The sequence below is a fragment of the Palaemon carinicauda genome, chromosome 30 (assembly GCF_036898095.1).
Source record: "Palaemon carinicauda isolate YSFRI2023 chromosome 30, ASM3689809v2, whole genome shotgun sequence".
NCBI lineage: Eukaryota > Metazoa > Arthropoda > Malacostraca > Decapoda > Palaemonidae > Palaemon > Palaemon carinicauda.
The window spans coordinates 61,188,398-61,212,164 of NC_090754.1; the positions used below are offsets into that span (position 1 = coordinate 61,188,398).

The 23,767-nt window shown below is 45.0% G+C and overlaps 1 protein-coding gene across 1 annotated transcript in view; it reads right to left on the bottom strand.

Annotated features, from left to right (window-relative positions):
- Positions 1 to 23,767, bottom strand: part of LOC137623207 (HMG box-containing protein 4) — a 96,842-nt gene that overhangs the window by 70,356 nt on the left and 2,719 nt on the right. Inside the window, exons 2-3 of the mRNA XM_068353924.1 lie at positions 20,146 to 20,309; positions 11,432 to 11,495 (exon numbers count right to left, since the gene is read on the bottom strand). Coding sequence (XP_068210025.1) covers positions 11,432 to 11,495; positions 20,146 to 20,309 — 228 coding nt within the window. The remainder of the gene's footprint in view (positions 1 to 11,431; positions 11,496 to 20,145; positions 20,310 to 23,767) is intronic.

The window sequence follows — 23,767 nt, forward strand, 5'->3', positions numbered from 1 at the left end:
AGGAAGATCGCATCAGGATGCATGATCTCTACGTATTGGAGGATAACTCGATAGACAATCAGACCTCCCTCTTCGCGTTAGTTAGGTTACAGACACAGGGTGGGCTAACTCCTAACCTAAAAAGTCGCTGCCCCATGCCACGAGTGGGTGCCCAACCTGACGATTAACACAGTAAATACTGCCTAATACTGTTTTAATTTGGTTTTAACAACATTTTATAATATGTAGTGTACACTACATTTGCACAGGTTACAGTACAGTATTGTGCTACTGTAAAGTTTTACCGATTCGTCATCATCCCCTTCATGTTATGTACAGCAAAAGTTGTTCCTATCTAGTAACACTGTACAATAACCTAATACTCACTGATACTGTAGTGTATATTACTGTAATATGTGTACAGTAAAACTGGTACGGTACAGCTTAACCCTTTTACCCCCAATGGACGTACGGGTACGTCCCTAATAACTCATCCCTTTAACCCCATGGACGTACCAGTACATTCCATATACTTATGCGTAAATAACAGGCCTTGGCAGGCCTTGTATTTGAAATACCCACTTGACTGTTGTGATGTTGTTCCTTCGATGTCTTGTCATCAATGTAACATGAATAAAAAGTTTCTCTGGGCCCTATAAGGGTCAGGATGGACCTTTAAATTTTCTTGGAAGAATCAGCTGATATTTCATGTGCAGTAGGTTTAGGTTTTGACGCCATTTTTACGAATAATTACATAAAATGCTTCCGTTGCCATGGTAACACTATGTTTTCATTTTTATACGTTGCACCGGGCCCCACAGAGGTCAAGATGGACCTTTAAACTTTCTGTTATGAATCAGCTGATTTTTCTTTGTATTATTTTTGGGTTTCATAGACATTTATACATATTTTACCAAAAATGGGCATCGTTACTGGTGCAGGACTAGTGTTTGGATGTTCCTTCGACATCTTGTCTACACTGAATATGAATAAAAAGTTTCCTTGGTCCCATCAGGGGTCATGAAGGACCTTAAAATTTTACGTAAAGGAATCAGCTGATATTTCATGTGCATTAGGTTTAAGTCACATAGCTATTTGCCCGAACAATTACGTAAAATTATTACGTTACCATGGTAACGGTGTGTTTACATCTTTGCCATGATGGCATATGTGAATAGCATGTTTTCCCCTGGATGAAGCGTAATGGACTAAAAATTTCCGCGTCTTGTGATTTAAAGGTCTCAGAGCAGCTGATATGAGTTGCCATGCGGTTTCTATGCTTATCATAATAATTTTTATATATTTTTTGTTTCTATTTTGCCGAAACATTTTCAGAGGGCTGGTGATGTGTGTGTAGGTATGTTTTCATCTTATTTCAGGTATTCTATAGAAAAATGAGGGGTTGAAGCCAAATGCAATGGCCTAGTAATCATGTGTGTGTGTGTGGGTATATACATATATATATATATATATATATATATATATATATATATATATATATATATATATATATATATATATATACAGTGGTCCCTCGGTTATCGCGGTTAATGGGGACCGAGACCACCCGCGAAAACTGAAAATCCGCGAAGTAGCGGCGCCTCTTCAAAAATGCTTAAAAAAACGTATATATACCCCCCCCCCTGTATACAGTACACCATATAGAATACGGGTAGAGAGAGAGAGAGTGAAATTCATGTTATAAAAAAAAAAAAACTGTAAAATATGTTGTCTGTTTACAATAACAATTGAGGGTCTAGAACACTGTTCTACCGAACAATTTACTTGCGAACAACCAATTATCGTTATCAGCTTTCAAAAACAAGCAAACACTACAACTAGCTAACATAATTAGTCTGTCGTTTTGCGCAACAAATTAACATTTATAATTTCTATTTCTGGGGGTTTAAGATTACAGTTAATACATAAATAAAATTGTACCATACCATATAGAAAATGGGTGTAGAGAGAGAGAGAGAGAGAGAGAGAGAGAGAGAGAGAGAGAGAGAGAGAGAGAGAGAGAGAGAGAGAGAGATTCATGTTAAACAATCAAACAATAAAACATTTAACTTACCTCTTACAATAAGTTCTTCTAAGCGTAGTTGATGAAAAGACCTGTGCAGTACGATGAGGTGATTTTTAAGTAATAGATCTCAAAGAGTTGTTGTTGATGGGCACCATAGTGATTATAGGAATGTGATATCCGGTGTTCCACAGGGTAGTGTTCTTGGCCCATTACTTTTCATACTATATACACATGACATGTGGTTTGGCCTAGAAAACAAGCTTGTTGCATATGCAGATGATGCTACTCTCTTTGCATCAATTCCATCCCCTGAATGTAGATCTAGGGTTGGTGAATCCCTTAATAGAGATTTAGCTAGAATTAGTGCATGGTGCAAATTATGGGGTATGAAGTTGAATCCTAACAAAACTCAAAGTATGATTGTAAGTAGGTCAAGGACGATGGCTCCTCAACATCCGGATCTCAGTATTGATAATGTTTCTTTAAATATGTATGACTCTTTCAAAATTTTAGGTGTGATTCTCGACAGTAAATTTACTTTTGAGAAACATATAAGGTCTGTGTCTTCTTCAATTGCACAAAAAATAGGCTTATTGAGAAAGTCTTTCAAGATTTTCGGTGATCAATCTATTCTGAAGAAGTGTTTTAATTCTTTCATTCTACCTTGTTTTGAGTATTGTTCTCCTGTCTGGTCTTCAGCTGCTGATTCTCATCTTAATTTGTTGGACAGAAACTTACGGTCTATTAAATTTCTTATTCCTGATCTAGATATTAATCTCTGGCACCGTCGTTCAATTAGTTCATTATGCATGTTGCATAAGATTTTTCATAACTCTGACCATCCTTTACATTCAGATCTCCCTGGACAATTCTATCCTGTTCGTAATACTAGGCAGGCAGTTAATTCTAATAGCCAGGCCTTCTCCATCACGAGGCTCAATACTACGCAGTACTCTAGAAGTTTTATTCCAGCTGTTACCAAGTTGTGGAATGATCTTCCTAATCGGGTGGTTGAATCAGTGGAACTTCAAAAGTTCAAAGTTGGAGCAAATGCTTTTTTGTTGACCAGGCGGACTTGAGTCTCTTATAGTTTATTTATGAGATATTTGTTTTTGATGTTGTTAATAGTTTATATATGACATGTCTGTTTTGACGTTGTTACTGTTTTTAGAATGATTTATTGTTAATTTGTTCTCTTCATTTATTTATTTCCTTATTTCCTTTCCTCACTGGGCTATTTTTCCCTGTTGGAGCCCCTGGGCTTATAGCATCTTGCTTTTCCAACTAGGGTTGTAGCTTGGATAGTAATAATAATAATAATAATAATAACGATGAATGACTGCACAGGGGCATGAAGAGCTTTACTGCTCCTCGGATGACGCCGCAGACGATGCAGGAGAAGCTGCAGGAGGCAGCGTAGTGGCTGCAGGAGGTGTCGTAATGGATGCAGGAGGAGGTGTAGTGGCTATAGGAGGTGGCGTAGTGGCTATAGGAGGTGGTGTAAGGGATGCAGGAGGCGGTGTAGCGGCTGCAGGAGGATCTTCTTCTGGTTTTTTGCGCGTAAGAAACATCGTTATTGGGAGTTGTGAACGTTGTCTTTTTTTGTCGATGAAGATGCGCCTATAAACAGCCATGACGTCATCAATACGATTGCTGAATTCGACGGCTCTTACCATGTTGTCATCCATTTCTTTGGCCCTTTTTTGGAGGTCTTTGGCAACATTGAAGAGGTCCTGTAAATTATGCAATGTAAGGCCACCTTCTTCAGCTTCGTCACCTTCGTCACTAGCAGACTCGTCTTCCTCCTCACTCGCCGATTTGGTCATTTCCTGTAGGTCCTCCTCTGTCAGTGGGTTTGAGTGGCAGTCGATGAGATTGTTAATTTCATCAGCCGTCATATCCGAGAAGCCTTCAGTCTGCACCAACCGAGCCAGCCTGACAGCCTTATCAACGGCAGAGTGATGTATTTCGTTAGGCGTGAAACCCTCATAGTCATGAGTGATTTTGTTTGGCCACAATTTCTTCCAGCTGGAGATGAGTGTCTGTTCTTTCATGTCCTTTAGGGCATTCTGAATATTAGCCAGACACGTAGCTATGTTGTAGTCCTTCCAATAAGCTTTGATGCTGAAGGTCTCGTCGGTCTCTTCAATGGAGGAGATGAGACCCTCCATTGTTGACTTAGTGTAGAGGGCTTTGAAGGCCCTAATAACCCCCTGATCCATGGGCTGTATAAGGGAAGTGGTGTTGGGGGGAAGGAACTCCACCTGTACCCCTTCATAATGCAAATTAGTTGCATGACCTCCTGCACAGTCCATGAAGAGAACCACTTTAAAGGGCAGGCCCTTTTCAGCCAGGTAAAGCTTTACCTGTGGTATGAAAGAGTTAAGGAACCAATCAAGTGTGAGGGCCTTGGTGATCCATGCCTTTTTATTGGCCATCCAGTACACTGGCAGTAAGGCTTTGTTCTTGTTTTTCAATGCTCGAGGATTCTGTGACTTGTAGATAAGGCCGGGCTTCAGCATGAATCCTGCAGCATTGCCACACATGAGCAGTCACTCAATCCTTGTGAGCTTTGAAACCTGTCTTTTTAAGTTCGTCCTTGAAAAGAAATGTTCGGGACGGCATCCTCTTCCAGAAGAGGCCTGTTTCATCCATATTAAAGACTTGCTCTGGGACATAGCCATTTTCTTCTATTATTTCCGGAAAAACATCCTCAACATAATGCCTCGCTGCTGCTTCGTCTGCAGAGGATGCCTCTCCATACAACGACACACTCTGAAGTCCGAATCGCCTCTTAAACTTATCAAACCAGCCCTTGCTGGCAACGAAAGTCGTACGTGGTCGTCGTGGGCTAGTCTGGCTTGAGGTACCAGGCAGAGGATCATCTTCGTCGCCGTCGTTTTCTTCCTCATCTTGAATGTTGTCGTCGTCACCACCCTCAGGCACCATAGCATCAAACAAAGTTTTAGCCTTACTTCGGATCATGTTTGTATCCAGGCTGATTTTCTTCTCCCTACAATCATGGATCCAAATAGCCAGTGCATTTTCCATTCGCACCATGGTCTTATTCTGGGTGTTTACAACCCTTTTGGCATCTTTCGTGAAAGATATTGCAGCAGTTTTGCGGATGTTCTTCTCTTCCTTCTTTATGTACCGTACCGTGGATTCATTAAAGCCATATTGTCGGGCTACGCTCACGTAGATATTTCCCGCTTTCAACTTGTCCAATAAACTCACTTTTTCGTTAATTGTTAACATCTTTCGCTTTTTCTTCGGTTCACTAGATGCACCAAGGGATAAAGAGCGTTTGGGAGGCATCGAGAAGGGCTTCACAAAACTTTTACACTTAAAAAATCACCGCGAGACAGACTAACTAACCGCGATCTATGGCGAGAAGCGTATACGAGAAAAGCGTGGAGCGATGGGCATCAGGAGACGCTTGGGCTAGTGAATGGGCCAATGGGGAGTCGAGTTCTCAGCGAGTGCTGGCCAATCAGCTTACGTTTATGCCCGTGATGCTTAGCGTATACAGACGTGCATTTCTTTTAGTTTTAAAATTTTGTAAAATGATGCAATTACTAATTCTAATTGAATATTTTGTTTTCAAAATTTGTAAAATAATGTAATTTCTAATTTTAATTTAATATTTTTCATTGTTATTAATTTTTTAATATTTTTTTATATTTTTAATTTTTGAATATTTTTTAGACCCGCGAAGCTCTGAACCCGCAAAAGTTGAACCGCGAACTAGCGAGGGACCACTGTATTATCATTATTATCATTATTATTATTATTACAGTATCATTATTTATTATTATTATTATTATTATTACTGTACAGTACACTATACGCAGGGTATCTTGTACTTTGAATTGGTAACCTACGTAGCATATAAGACGGGTTGTGATTGGTTCAAGCGCTGATAGATGACGAATCAGAACTCAAGTTTTGTTATCTAGCCTGTGATTGGTGTTTTGCCCGCATCTCAAACTTCCAGCCTCTTTTCGCAGCCACTTTCTCTCCCGCCCTATCGCTGTGTAGACGTTGTTAAGTTTGTGAACTTTAATCTGTGCTGTGCGCGACTGTTTTAAGTTGAACTTTCTGTTAAATCCTACTGTACAATGGCTCCCAAGCGTTCTGCTTCTACTAAGGCTGGTAGTGAGCCTAAACGCCACCGAAGGATGATGACGATTGCTGAGAAGGTGACGCTTCTCGATATGTTAAAAGACGGTAGAAGTTTTGCGTCCGCAGCCCGCCATTTTGGAATCAATGAATCCACCGTTCGCTATATCAAGAAGGACGAGGCGAACATTAGAAAGACGGCTGCAATCCCCTTTAGCAGATCAGCGAAGCGAGTCGTTACCACGCGTAATAAAACGATCGTACGCATGGAAGGTGCTTTAGCTGTGTGGATTGCCGACTGCCAGAAGAAGAACATAGCCTTGGATACGAACACCATCCGAACAAAGGCTTTGAGCTTGTATGAGAATTTTGCGGCAAAAGAACCTCAAGACGACGATGGCGACCATGCTGAAGAAGATGATGATGCAGATGAACCTCAACCAGGGACATCCACTGATTCTCAGCATCAGAAACAACGTTTTTCCGCCAGCAAAGGATGGTTCGCGAAGTTTCAGAAACGCTTCGTCCTGGAAAGCGTTTCCCTGCATGGCGAGGCTGCTTCCGCTGACACTGCCGCTGCTGAAACTTACGTGAACCAGACGTTCAAGAATATTATCGCCGAAGGTGGATACAAGCCGGAACAAGTCTTTAATATGGATGAGACCGGCTTGTTTTGGAAGAGAATGCCGTCGCGAACTTTCCTGTTCAAAGAAGAAGCCAAAGCCTCTGGCTTTAAAGCATTCAAGGATCGCGTTACCCTCGTGATGTGTGGCAATGCTGCTGGATTTTTGCTAAAGCCGGGGCTTATTTATAAGTCGAAAAATCCTCGTGCTTTGAAAAATAAAAACAAGAATCTCCTTCCCGTGTACTGGATGCATAATCCAAAAGCACGGATTACGAAGATGCTGACCTCCAACTGGTTCCACCAGTGTTTCATCCCGCAAGTCAATGAATATCTCGTAGAGAAGGGCTTGCCATTCAAGATCCTTCTCCTTATGGATAACGCTGGTGAACACGCAACTGACCTGTCGCGTGAGGGCGTTCAGGTTGAGTTCCTGCCACCCAAAAACACGTCATTAATTAACCGATGGACCAGGGGGTTATCAGGGCGTTTAAGGCCCTCTACACGAAGAATACCTTGGCGGACCTCGTTGCGTGTGTGGATGCTGCCCAAGATGATAAGGATGAAGATTTTAATTTGAAGGCGTACTGGCGGCAGTACACCATAGCCACGTGCCTGCAGAACATTCAGAAGGCACTGCAAGAAATGAAACCTGCAACCGTGAATGCGAGCTGGAAGAAGTTGTGGCCCCAGATTGTTTACGACGACGAGGGATTTACTCCATCTGAAATCCAACACTCTGCAATACGCAAATCTGTGCAGTTGGCTGCCATAATTGGAGGTGACGGGTTTGGCGACATGACGACTGAAGACGTCGACGAGTTGTTGGACTGCAATTCCCAGCCGCTAACTGACGCAGACCTAGAAGACCTGACGAAATCGGCAAGTGAAGAAGAGAGTGAAATGCAGGAAGAGACCCAAGAAAATGTCGAAGAAACGGGCTTAACATTAGAACGGCTTGCCAAGTTCTGCAACCATATGAAGGAGGCGAAAGAAATGTTGCAAGAGTGGGACGAGGATATGGTTCGGTCTATGCAATTCTCCAAGAAGGTCGATGACATCATGACTCCCTACAGGATGCTCTTAGAGCGAAAAAAGAAGCAGCGGCAGCAACTTCCGATCACAATGTTCTTCCAACCTCGCAAAAAAGAGCCAGTTCCTCCTGCTAGTACGCCTTCGGAAGAAATTGAAGAAGTTGAAGAGGTGTCCCAGGAAAAGACACCTCCGTCTGAAGAGACGTAAAATACTATTATTGGCTGCACAGTAGAAGACATCATCAGCTTCACCATCATCATTTCTACTGTGCAGCAAATTCATCGCCATCATCATAGCGAGTACAGTAACAATCTTTATTTTTTACTTTAATATTCTAACATTTTAATATTTGTGCCTGTTTTAGTTTAGTACTGTATGCATTAAGTTAAAGGGAAGGTTTTAAAAGTCTGAAGAGTATACATGTTGTAACCTACCATATTTTTTTTGTTTAAAATTTACATTTACGTATGTAAAACAATCTCTCTCTCTCTCTCTCTCTCTCTCTCTCTCTCTCTCTCTCTCTCTCTCTCTCTCTCTCTCTCTCTCTCTCTCGTACAGGTAAATTGTTTTCCTGCTTTGCTATGTACAGTATGTACTGTATGATTTTATATAGATACGGTAAATAATATTTGTAATAACATATTTTCTAAGAGCTTTTACTGTAAATATCATTATTTATCACTTTCATCATGCGCATTAAATGCCTTCTTTGTTCTGAGCGTGGTTGTTTACTGAGCGTACTTTATGACGCCGTCATTTCAGGCGGCGTCATAAAGAAAAACATTTCATTTGGAAGTCCTAAGAAAAATTAAGTAAAACATTGGTAATAACAAAATCAACATACTGTATAATCAATATAATCGATGCAAAAACTAACCTATACATATATGTGTACACTAAATGAGTTTGTTTCTTCATTATGATCAGAGATAAACGTAAACAAAACATTGGTTGCCATTTTTTTATCGTGCTTTTTAGCGTGTTTAGGAAACGCATGATATAAAATTGCCCTTAATATTTGTGCCTGTTTTAGTTTAGGGTACTGTAGTACATGCATTAAGTGTTCTGTACATTAAAGGGTAGTTTGTTAACAGTACTACGTACAAGGGAAGGTTTTAAAAGTCTGAATATACATGTTAAATAAATAGGTAAATATGGTGTCACTACTTCGCGGATTTTCACCTATCGCAGCTGGGTCTGGAACCTATCTACCGCGATAAACGAGGGTTCACTGTATAGCTTTAATTTCTTACCACAGTAAATGGACATACACTGTACAGAGAGAGACAAGACCAGCTGGGTGTAGAGATAGGTAATGGCGCGCAGCGTTCCCAGAGTGAAGGAGCGCGGGCTATTTGAAATCATCGCCCCGCTTGAATTTTATTGCGATTTTTATGAGAATTTTTATTTAATATGTACAGTATTGCATTGTTCTTGGCCATCCCAATGCTATTGCCAACTATAAGAAATCAAATTCTTAATGTTGGGTAAACAGTCATCACAAAGGTTTTTTTTCCCTCCCTTGGTCGCGGAAAACAGAAACCGCGAAGCAAGACCCTGTGATTAACGAGGGCTGACTGTAGACTGATCCCACCAAATTGAGAACCCTCGTGATTCTGACCAGTCTCAGTGCATTAGAAGATCTCAGCAACCGGCAGAATCTAAACGCGATGGTAGGTGGTATGATGTCTGTCATCGACAGTGAGGAACAGGTGACTGAGGGTCAAAATCTCTGGAAATACTTTTAGTCTGGATATCGTGAAGTTGAAGCATGTGGGGTATAGTCGCTCTCTGTTCAATTGCGAGGAGTCTTCAGGGTCAGTGCCTTGAGGCGGGGTACCCAATGCAAGAAGACTAAGGAACCGGTGATTGGTCACACATGAGGAAACTGGGAGTGTGGAGACCAATAGCATGGATCCTTTCCATGTGGAGACCGGAAATATGATTTGCTGCCTGCCGTTTGTGCTAGAGGAGCTCATACTCTAGGAGGATGTTTACGTGAAGAGAGTTCTCATGGAGAATGGTCTACAGTATTGGGGAGCAGTCTCATGGATGGTGGTCTAATGGAGTCAGCAGGTGATGAGAAGATCCCAGATCTACCTGTTTTTTTGCGAATGCATGAAGAAGGCTTTTCCCACTTGGAAGAGCAAAAGAACGATCTAAAGTCTCTTCTCCACTTCTAACAGATCTCTTCAAGGCGGCTTTCATCATTGGTGTTACCCGAGTGTCGTGCGAATATCTATGTGCAGCAGGGGAATGAGGCCAGCAGCCAACTTCCGGACCAGCAGAGCTAGAAAGCACTGATAGCAGGAGCATGAGCTACTGTACTTCATGCTGAAACATCTTCCTGAGGGTAGGTCAGATTTTGGCACAGCGCTGCCTCCAAACAAACTGTGCACAGATCGGTCAACGATTCGTGAGACTCAGCCCAATCAGTTCTTCTGTGCTTTGGTGACTTCTTCCTTCTCTTTGGAGCAGCAGACATCACATTTGAAGGCTCTGCATCAGGTAAGGAAAAAGATGCAAGAACAGGTGAGGTGAAAGGGGAGGGTGAACACTTACACATCAGTAATCACTCATCATGCCTCACCAACGTTAAGGATTTCAGGGCTTGCGGCCACATCTCTGCAGCAGGCAAGGAAACAGGCTCCTTCAATGCAATATGCAAGGACTCGTTGAGGGGCACAACATCACATCACTCTTCTGCAGGTGGTACAGCCAGAAAGGAGGGCACAGAAAGATGAGACATCTGGGTCCTAGCTGCAGCTAACAGCTCTAAGAGCTTCTCAGTCAATGGGAAACATTCGATACCTAGAGAAGGCCATAACTTACCAAGGTCCAGAAGTCCTCGTGAGAGTCGTTGTCGGTCAGCACAGCGATAAGAGTACTTTAGCAGAGAGGCATTACTTTTGCTGGGGGAAGGTGATACCACTGGCTTCTGCAAAGGACTCCCTAAGGGCAAGGTAGGTCTCTCTTCCCCATACAAATTCCTTTAAAGGATCCAGCCCCAGAGGAACGCAAAGGAGATAGCAGGCATCGAAAGCATCGAACCCATAGATTACAAGAAGCTAAAGAGCTTCTTTAGTATCAGCTTGGGCATTGCAAAGTTATATGCTGATGAATTCCTCTTAGTTGTCTTCTTCCTCTTCCCCTGGAACTTTGCCTACAGAAGAGAAGGCCACTTGTCACGAGGGGGAATCCTGCGAATGGTCATGCCCCCACAAAAACCACAATGTTGATGAGGATCCCCATTCAGTTTACCCATGTACTGGCTGCAGTTATGGCCAGGCTTACCAACGCAAAGTCACATGTCTGCCCATGGAGTCACCATCAAGTACATACATCAAAAACAGCACAAACAAGATTCAGGAGAGTAAAAGGCCTGTCAGTACAAAACTGGTACAGATATTGAAGAAAGGGCTACTCCGCCTGTCGGGTGGATGGGGCATTCTCACCAGCTAACAGGTAACCACGTTTACCTCGTTAAAAGTTTAAATGCTGTTCAAGCTTTGTTGAAGTCATATTCCTATTAAAGACTCAGGTTTGTATTCATGTAAGAAAAAACCTAAAATAAAAGATCATTTGAGAATATTTGATAAAATCATTACATAATTGGAAAGATGCATATGCAGTGTAAGTTGACTTACCATCTTTAATTTCCAATAAATCATCATCAATGTAACCATCCGAGTCATCGAACAAATCACTCACCTGTTGATAAAAAGTGCGTTATCTCATATTTGTCTTCTACTTTCAATATAAAGCTTGAAACGACTTCAATACCTTTCATTAATCTTAATACAAAACATCAACAGGTGTGTGTGGGTAATGGTGAAAGAGTGATAGGCACAAGGGATTTAGCCTGCATGGTTGTCAAACACAACAAGATACTTTAATCTATCCAACATCCTGAAAATAATTTCAATACAATGAAACATACATGAATTAATTTCCTGTAAAGTTAAACAACTAACTATTTTACTCCTTTATATATTTCTATTACTTACCAGCCATCATCTTCTTTGTACACAATACAATATACTGACTCTGATTTTGAAATAAAGTCTGGATGGAATTCATTTTCAATATAATCAAAGGTAATATAATTTCTGAGTGGCGTACAGTAAATCATTTTTTAAATTAGCACAACCATATAAGCAATAGAAATACACTTCTAATCACATCCTTATTGAACCTAGGACACTGGAGTTGAGTGCATGGGTACACAACTAACCCAACAGATGCCATCAAAGCAATTGAAGTCTAAAAAGAAATTTCAACCTAATATTCTACCCATGATTCTTTTAGTGCAAGGATGTGTTAAAAATTGATTTCTTTTGCACATAACTGAATACTGATTCCACAATATTAACACAAAGGGTTTTTTAAATGAAATGCCATTAGTCGAGTCACTGGAGGCTTGGGAATTTAATTATAGTTCACTGGTATGCAAGTTGTGCAGCTTACCCTAGTAACTACTCCGGTACTATGTACATAAGAACTGTAAATTCCAAGTCTTTTTACAGTATAGCCACTTTTAAGCACTTTAGAGCCATTGGTAAAAAATTTTATGCTCTGTATTATTTCATTTTCACGGTAATAAAAACAAATCTTTTAATCGATATGACAAATTCGGAGATAATTTGTATTTTTCCTAACTATACAAACCTTAGCTATTTAATATGGGTATTACTTTCGGCGTAGCTGAAATGACGAGTAATTAGAATTTTAACGAGGGTTTACTATCCCCATCGCTAATTAGCGGGGGGTAGGTAGGGGTAGCTTGCTACACCCCCCCCCCCCCCTCCCACACCTGTGTGGTGAGCTTACGTTGCTTAGCAGTAGGACTTCACGGGGGATAGGGCTGGCGGGCAAGTTTGATTAAATAGCTAAGGTTTGTATAGTTAGAAAAAATACAAATTATCTACAAATTTGTCATTTGTTCCGTAACTGAAATACAAACCACGCTATTTAATATGGGTGACTCAACCCTTAGGAAAGGTGGAAAAATCCGAGCCATACTGGCTTTTGGCTTTGCCCGGGGACTCATTATCTGAGTTTGTCAGCACTCAACAATAAAGAGTCCCTGCATCTCGCTCGCACCTTGCTATGCAAGGGCTGCGGCCTACATAAGCTGGGTGTGAAGGATTATGTGTGACTCGTCCTAGGAAGTTGACCTGAAGTTCTTAGATGGAAAACTTTAGGCTAGGACTTCCCTAATACCACCTCGTCAGAGTATTGGGACGTGACAGTATTAACTTAATACTCGAACACAAGGAAACATGGTTTACCTGCAGTGGTTTGAGGTCAGCTGTGCAGAGAACCCAGGAGGCTGCTTTCCCCAAGAGAGGGGAGGATGAAGAAAAGAATATGGGCCAGACATACCTTTCCTTTCATGCAGACTAAGACCGGGAAACAATGCCCTCAACCCTCTGCTACTTGTCCATTAAGGAGCCTGAGGTTTAAACCAGCTGTTGTGCAGCCACCACAGGGCCAATAAAGAACGTATCGAGCCTCCTGTGGGTCACGTCTTGCAGGTAGTGGGCTGTGAAGGTCGTCTGACGCTTCCACACCCCTGCTTGTAGAACCTGCGTCACTGGGAAGTTCTTCTTGAAGCTACGCCCCCTGACATCATGCACTCTAAGGCGACATGATGGAAGAGGGTCAGGATTCAGGGACAGATGGATCACCCTACGAATCCAAGCCGAGATGGTATTCTTGTTACCCTCCTCTTCGTTCTCCCAGTGCTCACAAACAAAGCTTGCACTTGGGGACAAATACAGCCGTTCTTTGAGATATAACCTCAGACTCCTTACTGGACACAGTAGGGGGTGGTCTGGGTCATCTGTTACAGAACGCAGACTCGAAATCCGGAAAGAGTCGAACCGAGGATCCGGCACTCCCGGATTCTGTGTCTTAGCCACAAACTCAGAGACAAATCTGAACGTTACCTCCCATCATCCCCATGCATGGCCGATGTCATACGAGAGACCATGAAGTTCACTGATTCGCTTGGCCGAGGCCAAAGCTAGTAGGAACACCGTCTTCCAAGTTAGGTGGCGATCTGAAGCCTGCGTAATGGTTCGTAGGGAGGCTCGAACCACGTTCCATGGAGGAGGTCTCACTTCCGACTGAGGGCAGGTAAGATCATATCTTCGTATGAGTAGGGAAAGTTCCAGCGAAGAAGAAATTTCCACTCCTTTGAGCCTGAAGGCTAGACTTAAGGCTGTGCGATAGCCTTTCATTGCCGAGACTGAAAGGCGCATTCTTCCCGCAAATATACGAAGAACTCCGCTATCGCTGGAATAGTGGTATCTAGTGGAGAGATACCCCTTCCACGACTCCAACCACAGAAAACTTGCCACTTTGCCTGGTAGACCCCTGCGGATGACCTACGCGGTGTCCAGACATCCCGTTCGCAACTTGTTGCGACAATCCTCTCTTAGTGAGGAGATACTGGATAGTCTCCAGGCGTGAGGTCGAAGCAAAGCTACGGTTTTGTGAAAGATGGTGGCAGTGGTTGTCTGAGTAGATTGTGTCGTGGAGGGAGCTCTCTCGGTAACTCTGATAGGAGTTGCGGAAGGTCCGGAAACCATTCTGCGTGATGCCATAGCGTAGCTATAAAGGGTCATCGAAAGATTGACCGATATTCTGGTCTTGTTGAGCACCTTCCTCATCAGACAGAACGGGGAAAAGCGTACACGTCGGTGCTGTCCCACCGTTGTTGGAAGGCATCTTGCCAGAGTGCCTTGGGATCTGGGACTGGGGGGGGGAATACAGCAGGAGCTTGAAGTTCAGCGCTGTAGCAAACCGATCCACAGTCGGGTAACCCCACAAAGTCAGGACTTTGTTGGCTACTGAATGATCCAAGGACCACTCGGTACTCATTATCTGAGATGCTCTGCTCCGATTGTCAGCGAGCACATTCCCTTTGTCTGGAATGAAGCGAGCCAATAGAGGAATCGAGTGGTGGACTTCGATCTATCTCAGTATCTCTACTGAGAAAATGAGATAGCTGCTTTGAAAAGGTACCTCCTTGCTTGTTGATGTAAGCTACTACTGTGGTGTTGTAGCTCATCACACCACAGAATGATCCGCCAGGTCTTTGTTGGAACTGTTGAAAGGCCAGGAAGACGGCCTTCATCTCTAGCAGATTCTGACCACAGGCCTGAGGTACTGTGGAACAGAATGTGCCCCTCCCCCCTTCTCTTGTGGTGTCCGAAAACAGCATCCAATCCATGGGAAGGAAACGAGAAGATCCATTCTTCTTCGTAGGTTCTCACCTGTCACCCACCACTGGCGGTTCGTCTGTTCCGCAGGATCCATAGGGATCATGATGTCCGGGGAATCGTAACCTTGATTCCACTAGGACCTGAGTCGCCCCTGGAGAAACCTCATCCTGAGGCGACCGTTGAGAACTAGACGAGCCAAGGGTAAAAGGTGACCGAGGAGACGTAACCACGATTGGGTTGGAAGCTCTTCTCGTCTGAGGAAAGGGATTGTGACTCTTCTCAGCCTTGCTATCCTGTCGTCTGATGGAAGGCCTTATGGAGATTGGTGTCTATAATCATGCCTAGGTGAACCAGTCTTTGATTGGGCAGCAAAGCGGACTTCTCGAGACTTACCCTGACTCTTAGGTACTGGCAAAGTCCTAGAAGTTTGTCTTGGTGTCAAAGAGGGAGTGACTCCGAGTCTGCTAGGATCAGGGCATCATCCAGATAATGGAGGAGATGGAAGCCGATCCTGAGTGCCCACAAAGATATTAGGGTAAAAACTCTGGTGAAACCCTGTGGTGCTGTGGAGAAACCGAAACACAGCACCTTGAACTGGTACTCCTTGTTGTCCATGCTGAATCCTAAGTACTTCCTTGAAGACGGATGGACTGGGATCTGGAAGTACGCGTCCTTCAGATCCAGTATACACATGAAGTCTTGCGGTTTACTGCAAGACTGACTGTGTCTGCGGTCTCCATGCTGACCGGAGTTTGCTTTAATCTGGGCCTCTGCCCACAGAGTTCGCCCCATTGCTGATCCCATGGCAAGGGTGCTAAATGACACCGGATTCGTCCTCAGGGGAGGTAAAGGTGTTGTGAATAGGACGCGATATCCCAGACTGATTAAGGAAAACGTCCAGGAAACAGCCCTGAGTTGCTGCAACCTGTCTGCGCAACCTTGTAGGTATCGCGCCAATGGCGGACATGCAGGGGAACTGGCAATCCTAGCGTTTGTGGCCTCGGCTGCTCGTTCTAGGATTCTTCCCTCCCCTGGGGGACTAATTGCCTTTCTTGTCCTTGATCGGAAAGGGCTTAGACCCCACTGTCTTAGCTGCCGTTGTTTTGGTGGGGCGTGGTTGCTGAGGTGCTGGAGGTTTATAGGGCTTGAATGTCAAAGCCCCATATAGGAGGGAGTCTTGGCGACTTCCTACACCTCTCAGCTGCCTGCTTCACATCCTTAGGCTCAAACAGGTTCGTTCCCATAACGAAAGAATGTCTGAGCCTGTAGATTTTGGTGCTACGGGACTTCCGTTACTGTCTTGGAGTCCTTTGACTCCCTCCTGGGAGGGATGCAGGACTCCAACCACAACGGAGGCAAGCTCTTCTCCACCCCTATTCGAGAAGACTTTACCGCGCGAGGTGGGGTTTCCCTTAATGGTGTGATTGGGGAAAGTCTCACCTCCCGTGACTCTCCTGAGGGCGGGAAAACTTCGTCCGAAGGTGAGGGAGAAAAATCTGAGTGGGGGGAGTGCCTGCCTCGAAGACTTACAAGGAGACAGCTACGTCCTCGTAGAAGTTACATCGTTCGAAACTCCTCTTTTCCTCTTCGGGGGAGTAGATGCAGCCAAGAATTTGTGGCTCAACTCAGAGAGAACAGCTTGAAAGCCTGTGCTACCGCTCTGATTAGAGTCCCAAAAAAGGCTGACGGCTGCTTTGTCAGACACTCCCTCTAGAGGGGAAGTCGCCTGCAAAAAGATAAGGAAGTCATGTCCCTGTGCCTTTCTGGAACCTTCCCCCCCCCCACCAGCAAGCGCGCTGTTCTGTGCTTGGGGGGGGGGAAAGTGGTGATGGCGCCCTTACCGCGCGATGTCCGGCAGCCTCGCGCGGGGGAGGGTATTGGTGATTGTGCTAGGGAACGCGCTGGCGCTTGCGCGATAGGGAATATCCGGGGGTCGCGCGCCAGAGACTGTCGAAGCGCTGAAGCAGGCGCGCGGGAGACTGCTGAAAATGCTCGCATGCTCGCGCATGCGCGGGCGAGACTTCATAGAGTGCGCAGGAATCATATTGATATGCAGGATCAGAATGAAGAGCCTGTGTGGACTAGAATGTTGGAGTGTGCTGCAGCGCGTAGGAGTTTGTTGATGCGCGCGGAAGACCATCGTCGGCGCTTGCGCATGTAAGAAGATCGTCGCGCTTGAGCGCTTGAGCGAGTAAGAAGATCGTCGGTGCTTGCGCATGTAAGAAGATCGTTGGCGCTTGAAGAACGTCGGCGCTTGCGCGCTCAAGAAGATCGTCGGCGCTCGCGCGCGTTAGAAGATTGGCGAGCGCGCGCAGGAAACCATTGGTGCCTGCGCGCAGACCATCGTCGGCGCTTACGCGCGTAGGAAGATCTTCAGCGCTTGTGCGCGAAAGAAGATCATCGGCGCTTGCGCGCGAAAGAAGATCGTCAGCGCTAACGCGCGAAAGAAGATCGTCAGCGCTAACGCGCGAAAGAAGATCGTCAGCGCTAGCGCGCGAAAGAAGATCGTCAGCGCTAGCGCGCGAAAGAAGATCGTCAGCGCTAGCGCGCGAAAGAAGATCGTCGGTGCTTGCGGGAGTGAGAAGATCGTTGGCGTAAGAAGATTATCGGCGGGCAAGCGCGCGCGCGTTTATGCAGGGTCAGCTGACAGGACGATCAGGAACTGGGATGTGTCCTTAAAAAGGGCGGTCATCCCACGATGAGGACCGTAGGCAGGATTGCTTCAGAGTCCAGAGCCGAAGCCCTTCGTTGCAGTGCAAGGTTGAGCTGGTAGATTGGTAGGTCAGCTGGCTCAACACTGGAAGATCTGCTTGATACTCCGAGGAAGGGTCTCTATGAGAGACCTTTCCCGCGAAGAGAGAGCTGCCCTTCGTAGAACAGACTAGGAGGCACTCGTAGGCTGAATCACTGGTGAGCGCCTGTGCAGTCCCTAGAACAGGATGTCTCTGGATGGCAGTCTCAGGAACAGCAGGGGAGCGCTTGCGGGCAGGAGAACGTTGGCACGCAGGGGATACCTGGCGCTTAAGGGACTTACTCACAATGTGAGAAAACCCCTTTTGCCCCGAAGGGACCGGTGCCCGTTGGATAACGGGGTTTTTCCCCCAGCGCCAGCAGCCAGGAACAGAGACGGCAGGTCAGCAGGTCTAGGAGATGGCTGGTCTAATCAGGAACAATCCTCCGAAGAGGGGTCTCTATGAGTGGCCTCTCACGCGAACGAGAGAGGTGAACACTTCGTAGAAGAGACTTGAAGACACTGGTGATGGCGCCCCTTAGGGCCGTTGGATCAGTAAGCTGACCTATAAGGAGCAATCCTCCGAAGAGGAGTCCTTAAGAGTGGCCTCCCTCGCGAACGAGAGAGGTCACAAGACTGATCCTGCAGCTGCTCAGCCCCTTGAGCAAAGCTGCAGGTACGACCACTCAGCCCCAAGAGCATAGCCACCTGAAGTTTTCATGCACCCGGCTTTGCAACCGCTCAGCTCCTTGAGCATGGTTACAAGTGCGGTCACTCAGCCCCAAGAGCATAACCGCCTGAGGACCAGGAAAACCCATCCAGGAATTATTAAGATATGAGAAGTTGCCCCCCTGCAGGGGGATGCTCTCACACCTGGGAAGGGAACCTCCCTCGGAAGGAAAGTTACCTACCCCTGGAGGCGAACTTCCTTAGCATTCCAAGATGAACTGAAGAGCTGACAGTTGTCACGGGAGGACTTCTAAGAGAAGGGATAACGCCCATGACGATGTCCTAGAGGGACGGCAGTGACAGCAGACTCCCCAGGCACAAACAGGACAGCTCTGCTTCGTTGGCACACTTTAGTCAAACGAAGAAAAACTGCATAGTTAACTGGGAAAATAAAGTTAAATAATTATTTAACAGAAATTTACCAGGGAGGAACTCCGAAGAGTAACCCCGAAGGAATAGCAAAACATAAGAATTAAAAATTAAGTATGCGCCCTCCTCCCCCACTGACATTCACGGGAGAAGGGAGAGGCCGGAGAACTGTAACAAAAACAGAATTATAACAAAATTATAATTATGTAATTCATCTAAGAATGATCACAAATAGTAAGAACCACTGACCCCCAAAGGGAAGTGTTCTCCACAGAGAAGCTGAAAAGTTAAAAATACAATTAGATTTCATTAAAATTAATTGAGACAAATAAACGGAATAGCAACCCAACCCGCAATGGGAAAGAAGCTTCCGTAATAGTACGTAGTAATAGTAAGGGGTGAACGACCTGGAGTAGAGAGAGAGACCGTAGTCAATCTAAACTCCCACATTCCCTTCACTGAGAATCCAAGTTCCCCGTAGGAAAGGAGGAACAGCAAAGATAATAGATGAATGAAGAAAGTCCAGCGATGACGATTCCCCATGGCGGCCGAGTTAACGGAAGCCGAAGGAACGACCGAAGGACCAAGAGGGAGAGGCCGTACCCCATGACGTGAAACCACGGTGGCCTAGCACTACGCCGGTGACGTTGTCGTACACTACACACACAGCACAAACACTGAAAAGAAAACTTACCACATTTCTATACACAAATATATACATAAACATAAAGAATGTTTATATATATATTACAAGTATAGGAAAAAGTAAGTAATAAGACAAAAAGCATTAATGGCTGTCAAAGAGGCGAGGGTGAAAGCGGACAAGCCCGATCACCACCCGAGCCAAAGTAAAAGTGAGCTTACCACACAGGTGTGTGAGGGGGGGGAAGCAAGCTACCCCTCCCTACCCCCCGCTAACTAGCGATGGGGGTAGTAAACCCTCGTTAAAATTCTAATGGCTCGTCATTTCAGCTACCCCGAAAGTAATACCCATATTAAATAGCGTGGTTTGTATTTCAGTTACGGAACAACTGTATTTTTCCTAACCATAAAAACCTACGACCTTTAATAAGAAAGCGCTACCTGTTGGGTGGGTAGTTCTTCCCAGCCACCCATCAGTCAGCTGTGCTTCTCTTTAAAAAGCTTAATGGCCATTTCTAACATTGCTAAAGTCATACTCCTGTCAACTTTGTAGCCTTGTATTAGGTATTGGAGCAAATTTAAAGTATCCTTTACTTTAAATTTCTTTTTGAAAAACTTAAGAAGAAAAGGTCAGTCAGATAAATGTACTTCTACTTACTTCTTGTTTCAAAATTTTCTGTGGGGATTTTGGAGGTCTCTCTGTTTTACGTTTAAATCTAATGTCGATTTCATCAGGAGATTCAAAGTCAGTAAGTTTTGAAGATTTCTTACGAACACGACCAGAACGAGAGATGCCGGTCACATCAGCTACTCCACCCCCTTCTGTAAAAGAATTGAAATTTCAAATAAGTGGATTAGTAATATGATGCAAAAATAGAATAAAAAATGATACGCAGTTAACATCTTGAGGTACTACTAAGGTATTCACTACAATCAGTTCATTTCTCCTAAGAATTTGGATTCCCTACAAAAGGCATCCTACAGGATCAGTAAAGTTATGCACAACAATGTGTCGACTGTCAGCTATAAATTCCTAATCAAGTATGTATCATCCACTTACTTCTACACTGCAATGGATAAGGCTTAACAAAATTTGGGCCATATAGTCAAGCGCTAGTGCTGGAAAAGCCAATCAGCATCAACGTGAAAAAAAAGGGAAGAATCACATTGTTATACTATGATGTAAAATGACAAATTCGTAGGTAATTTGTATTTTTCCTAACTATACAAACCTTAGCTATTTAATATGGGTTATTACTTTCGGCATAGCTGAAATGACGAGCCATTAGAATTTTAACTAGGGTTTACTACCCCACCGCTAGTTAGCGGGGGGTAGGGAGGGTAGCCTGCTACCCCACCCCCTCACACACACACCTGTGCTGATCTCACTTTGCTTAGAGGTAGGACTTCACGGGGAATAGGGCTGGCGGGCAAGTTTGATTAAATAGCTAAGGTTTGAATAGTTAGGAAAAATACAAATTACCTACGAATTTGTCATTTGTTCCGTAACTGAAATACAAACCACGCTATTTAATATGGGTGACTCACCCCTTAGGAAGGATGGCTTGCGTCCTGGCGCCGAGCGTAGGAGTCGTCCTGGCGCCGGGAAGAGGTATCGTCCGGGAGCCGAGCGTTAGAAGAATCCTTGGTGCGGTAGGAGGAAGAGTCCCGAAGGTGAGAGGGAGAGGAGTCCTTACACCGAGAGCTGTTAACGTCCTGGGAACGAGAGGCAGTATCGTCCTGAGGAAGCAGGTTGGTATCATCCTGGCGCCGAGAGCGAGAGGCAGAGTCGTCCTGGTGTCGAAAACGAGAGGAGGTATCGTCCTGGCGTCGTGAACGAGAGGCGGTATCGTCCTGGCGTCGTGAACGAGAGGTGATATCGTCCTGGTGTCGTGAACGAGAGGCGGTATCGTCCTGGCATCGAGAGCGAGAGGCGGTATCGTCCTGGCGACGAGAGGAAGTATCATCCTGCGTAAGCATACCGTCATCGTCCTGGCGACGAGAGGAAGTATCGTTCTGCGTAAGCATACCGTCATCGTCCTGGCACCAAGAGATAGAGGCGGTATCGTCCTGGCGCCGAGAAGAACTCCGTTCCCTCTTAGAAGTTGACTTCTTAATAGGCAAAGAGTCGTCTTTACGTCTATCAGACTGGGCGTGAGGGCGGCTAAACGCTTGAACTAACGTAAAAAGCTGTTCCTGCATGACAGACATAAAGGATTTAGCAACTTCTGCTGGGTCTTGCGGTCCCAAAGGAGAGGACTGACGAATAACACTCGTGGAAAGAGAAGGATCTTCGGCTGCTTCATCATGACTTGCGGACTTAGACTTCGTCCTTTTCACAGGCACGGAGTCTAAATCGTCCTCCGACGGACAAGGTTCATAGCTGCTAGAACCGGGAGAAAAAGAACGAGACAGTTCGTCGCGGTTCCACCTCCTCTTCGTAGGTCTTGACGCCTCAAACTTCCATTTACGTCTGGGAGAGGGATTCGGAGAAGAAATCAACACATCCGGCAAATCTTTTCCATGATGGTCAAGAACAGCCTGGGAATCGGCAACAGGACTGTCTGAGGCGACGGCTGACCGAGGGTACGTACCTCTCACCCCCTTTCGGTTGTCGACGTACCTTCTCCCTTGGTCCTGGGAGCTTGGTAGAGGTCTAGGCCTAGGGTAATGACAGGTTCGGTCAGTCGCCACCTCCACTACACTTTCACAAGCACTAAAATCACTTTCATTTTTCTTACCTTTAAAGGCCGCAAGTTGTTCTTTAATGGCCTTCAACTCGGCAGCCATCCTAACGTACCGAAGGTCATCCGCAGATACGGATCCTGTAGAAGGAGCAGGAGTTACTAACTCAAGGGAAGGATCAACTTCCAAAGAGGAAATAATTATAGGATCAAAGGATAAATCTACACTAAGTTCGTCTTCCTTCCCACTAACAGACTTAGATTTAGACTTAGAAGCTCTCCTAACTCTATCGAGCTCTAGTTTACGCACATAGTGCTTCATAACCAACCAATCCTTTTCACTCAAATTCTTACATTCCCCGCACCTATTATTAAGGGCACATTCAAAACCCCTACAATTCAAACACACGGTGTGAGGCTCTACCGCCATTTTCGGTAACCTCACCTTACATTCCTCATTCGCACGGACACGCAATTGAATTTTATCACTCATAATGATAACAGCAAAAAAGCAAAGAAATAACAAAAACATGATTGCCAAATCCCCAAATCAGTGTACTTCACCAAACAGCAGACTGGTACAGCGAAATAAGGAAAGCGAAGAAAAACTCTTAATGACGGACCAACGTGTTGTCGATCCGGCCGGCAGAGATGAACTGAAGAACAGAAAACGGGAATGATTCCTCGTACCACCCTGTGAGGGGTGTTAACCACCTAACCGCACAACCACCACAAGGCGGTTGCCGCGTTTTGAAAAATTCTTCCGAAAGTCAGAGACATTAGCTATATATATATATAACTGCCAGGTAAGTTCTATTCATAAAACAAGGCCTTACCCGGAGGGGAGAGGTGGGGCCGCTTCGCTACGGGTAGCAACACCATCTCTCCAGGACCAGGTTTGAACATCAATTAAAGGGCCTCCGCTACTACTCGATGATCTCTCGGAAGAGACCGAACGAGCAGGAGCTTCGGAGGAAGGTCAGGAAGCGGAAGAAGAAGCCTTAGGTTTTTTCCCCTTCAAAGAAACTTTTGAAGGAGAAATATCCCGCTTTGACTTCTTCCTCCGCCGGTGCCCAAACCTTTCCCACTGGGAGGTAGACTACTCCCAACACTCACTACACTTATTTTCGCTATCACGCCATCAACTTCTGCAGCCAGGACAAAGTGTGTGAACGATGTGTCTACAGCCGACATGAAGGTACCGCAGGGCCGGCCTTCAAGTCCAGGGCAGGTACGCATGGTCGGCAGAAGTCAACACAAACACACACTACTAAAGGGAAAGCACAAACAAAAGCATTAATGGCAGTCCAAAAATAACTTGGCGAGGATGAAAAATGGCCCCGACCGTTCACCATCCAAGCCAAAAGCAAAGTGAACTAAATCACAGGTGTGAGTGGGAGCGGTAGCAAGCTACCACCCCCTATCCCCGCTAACTAGAGGAATGGGTAGTTAACCCTCTCTAAATTTTAATGGCTCGTCCTTTCAGCTTCACCGTAAGTAATACCCCTAATAAATAGCGTAGGTTTGTACTCCAGTTACGGAACAATCTTCTCTTTTGACGAAGGCAAAAAGACACCTCCCAGTTTCATCTATTTC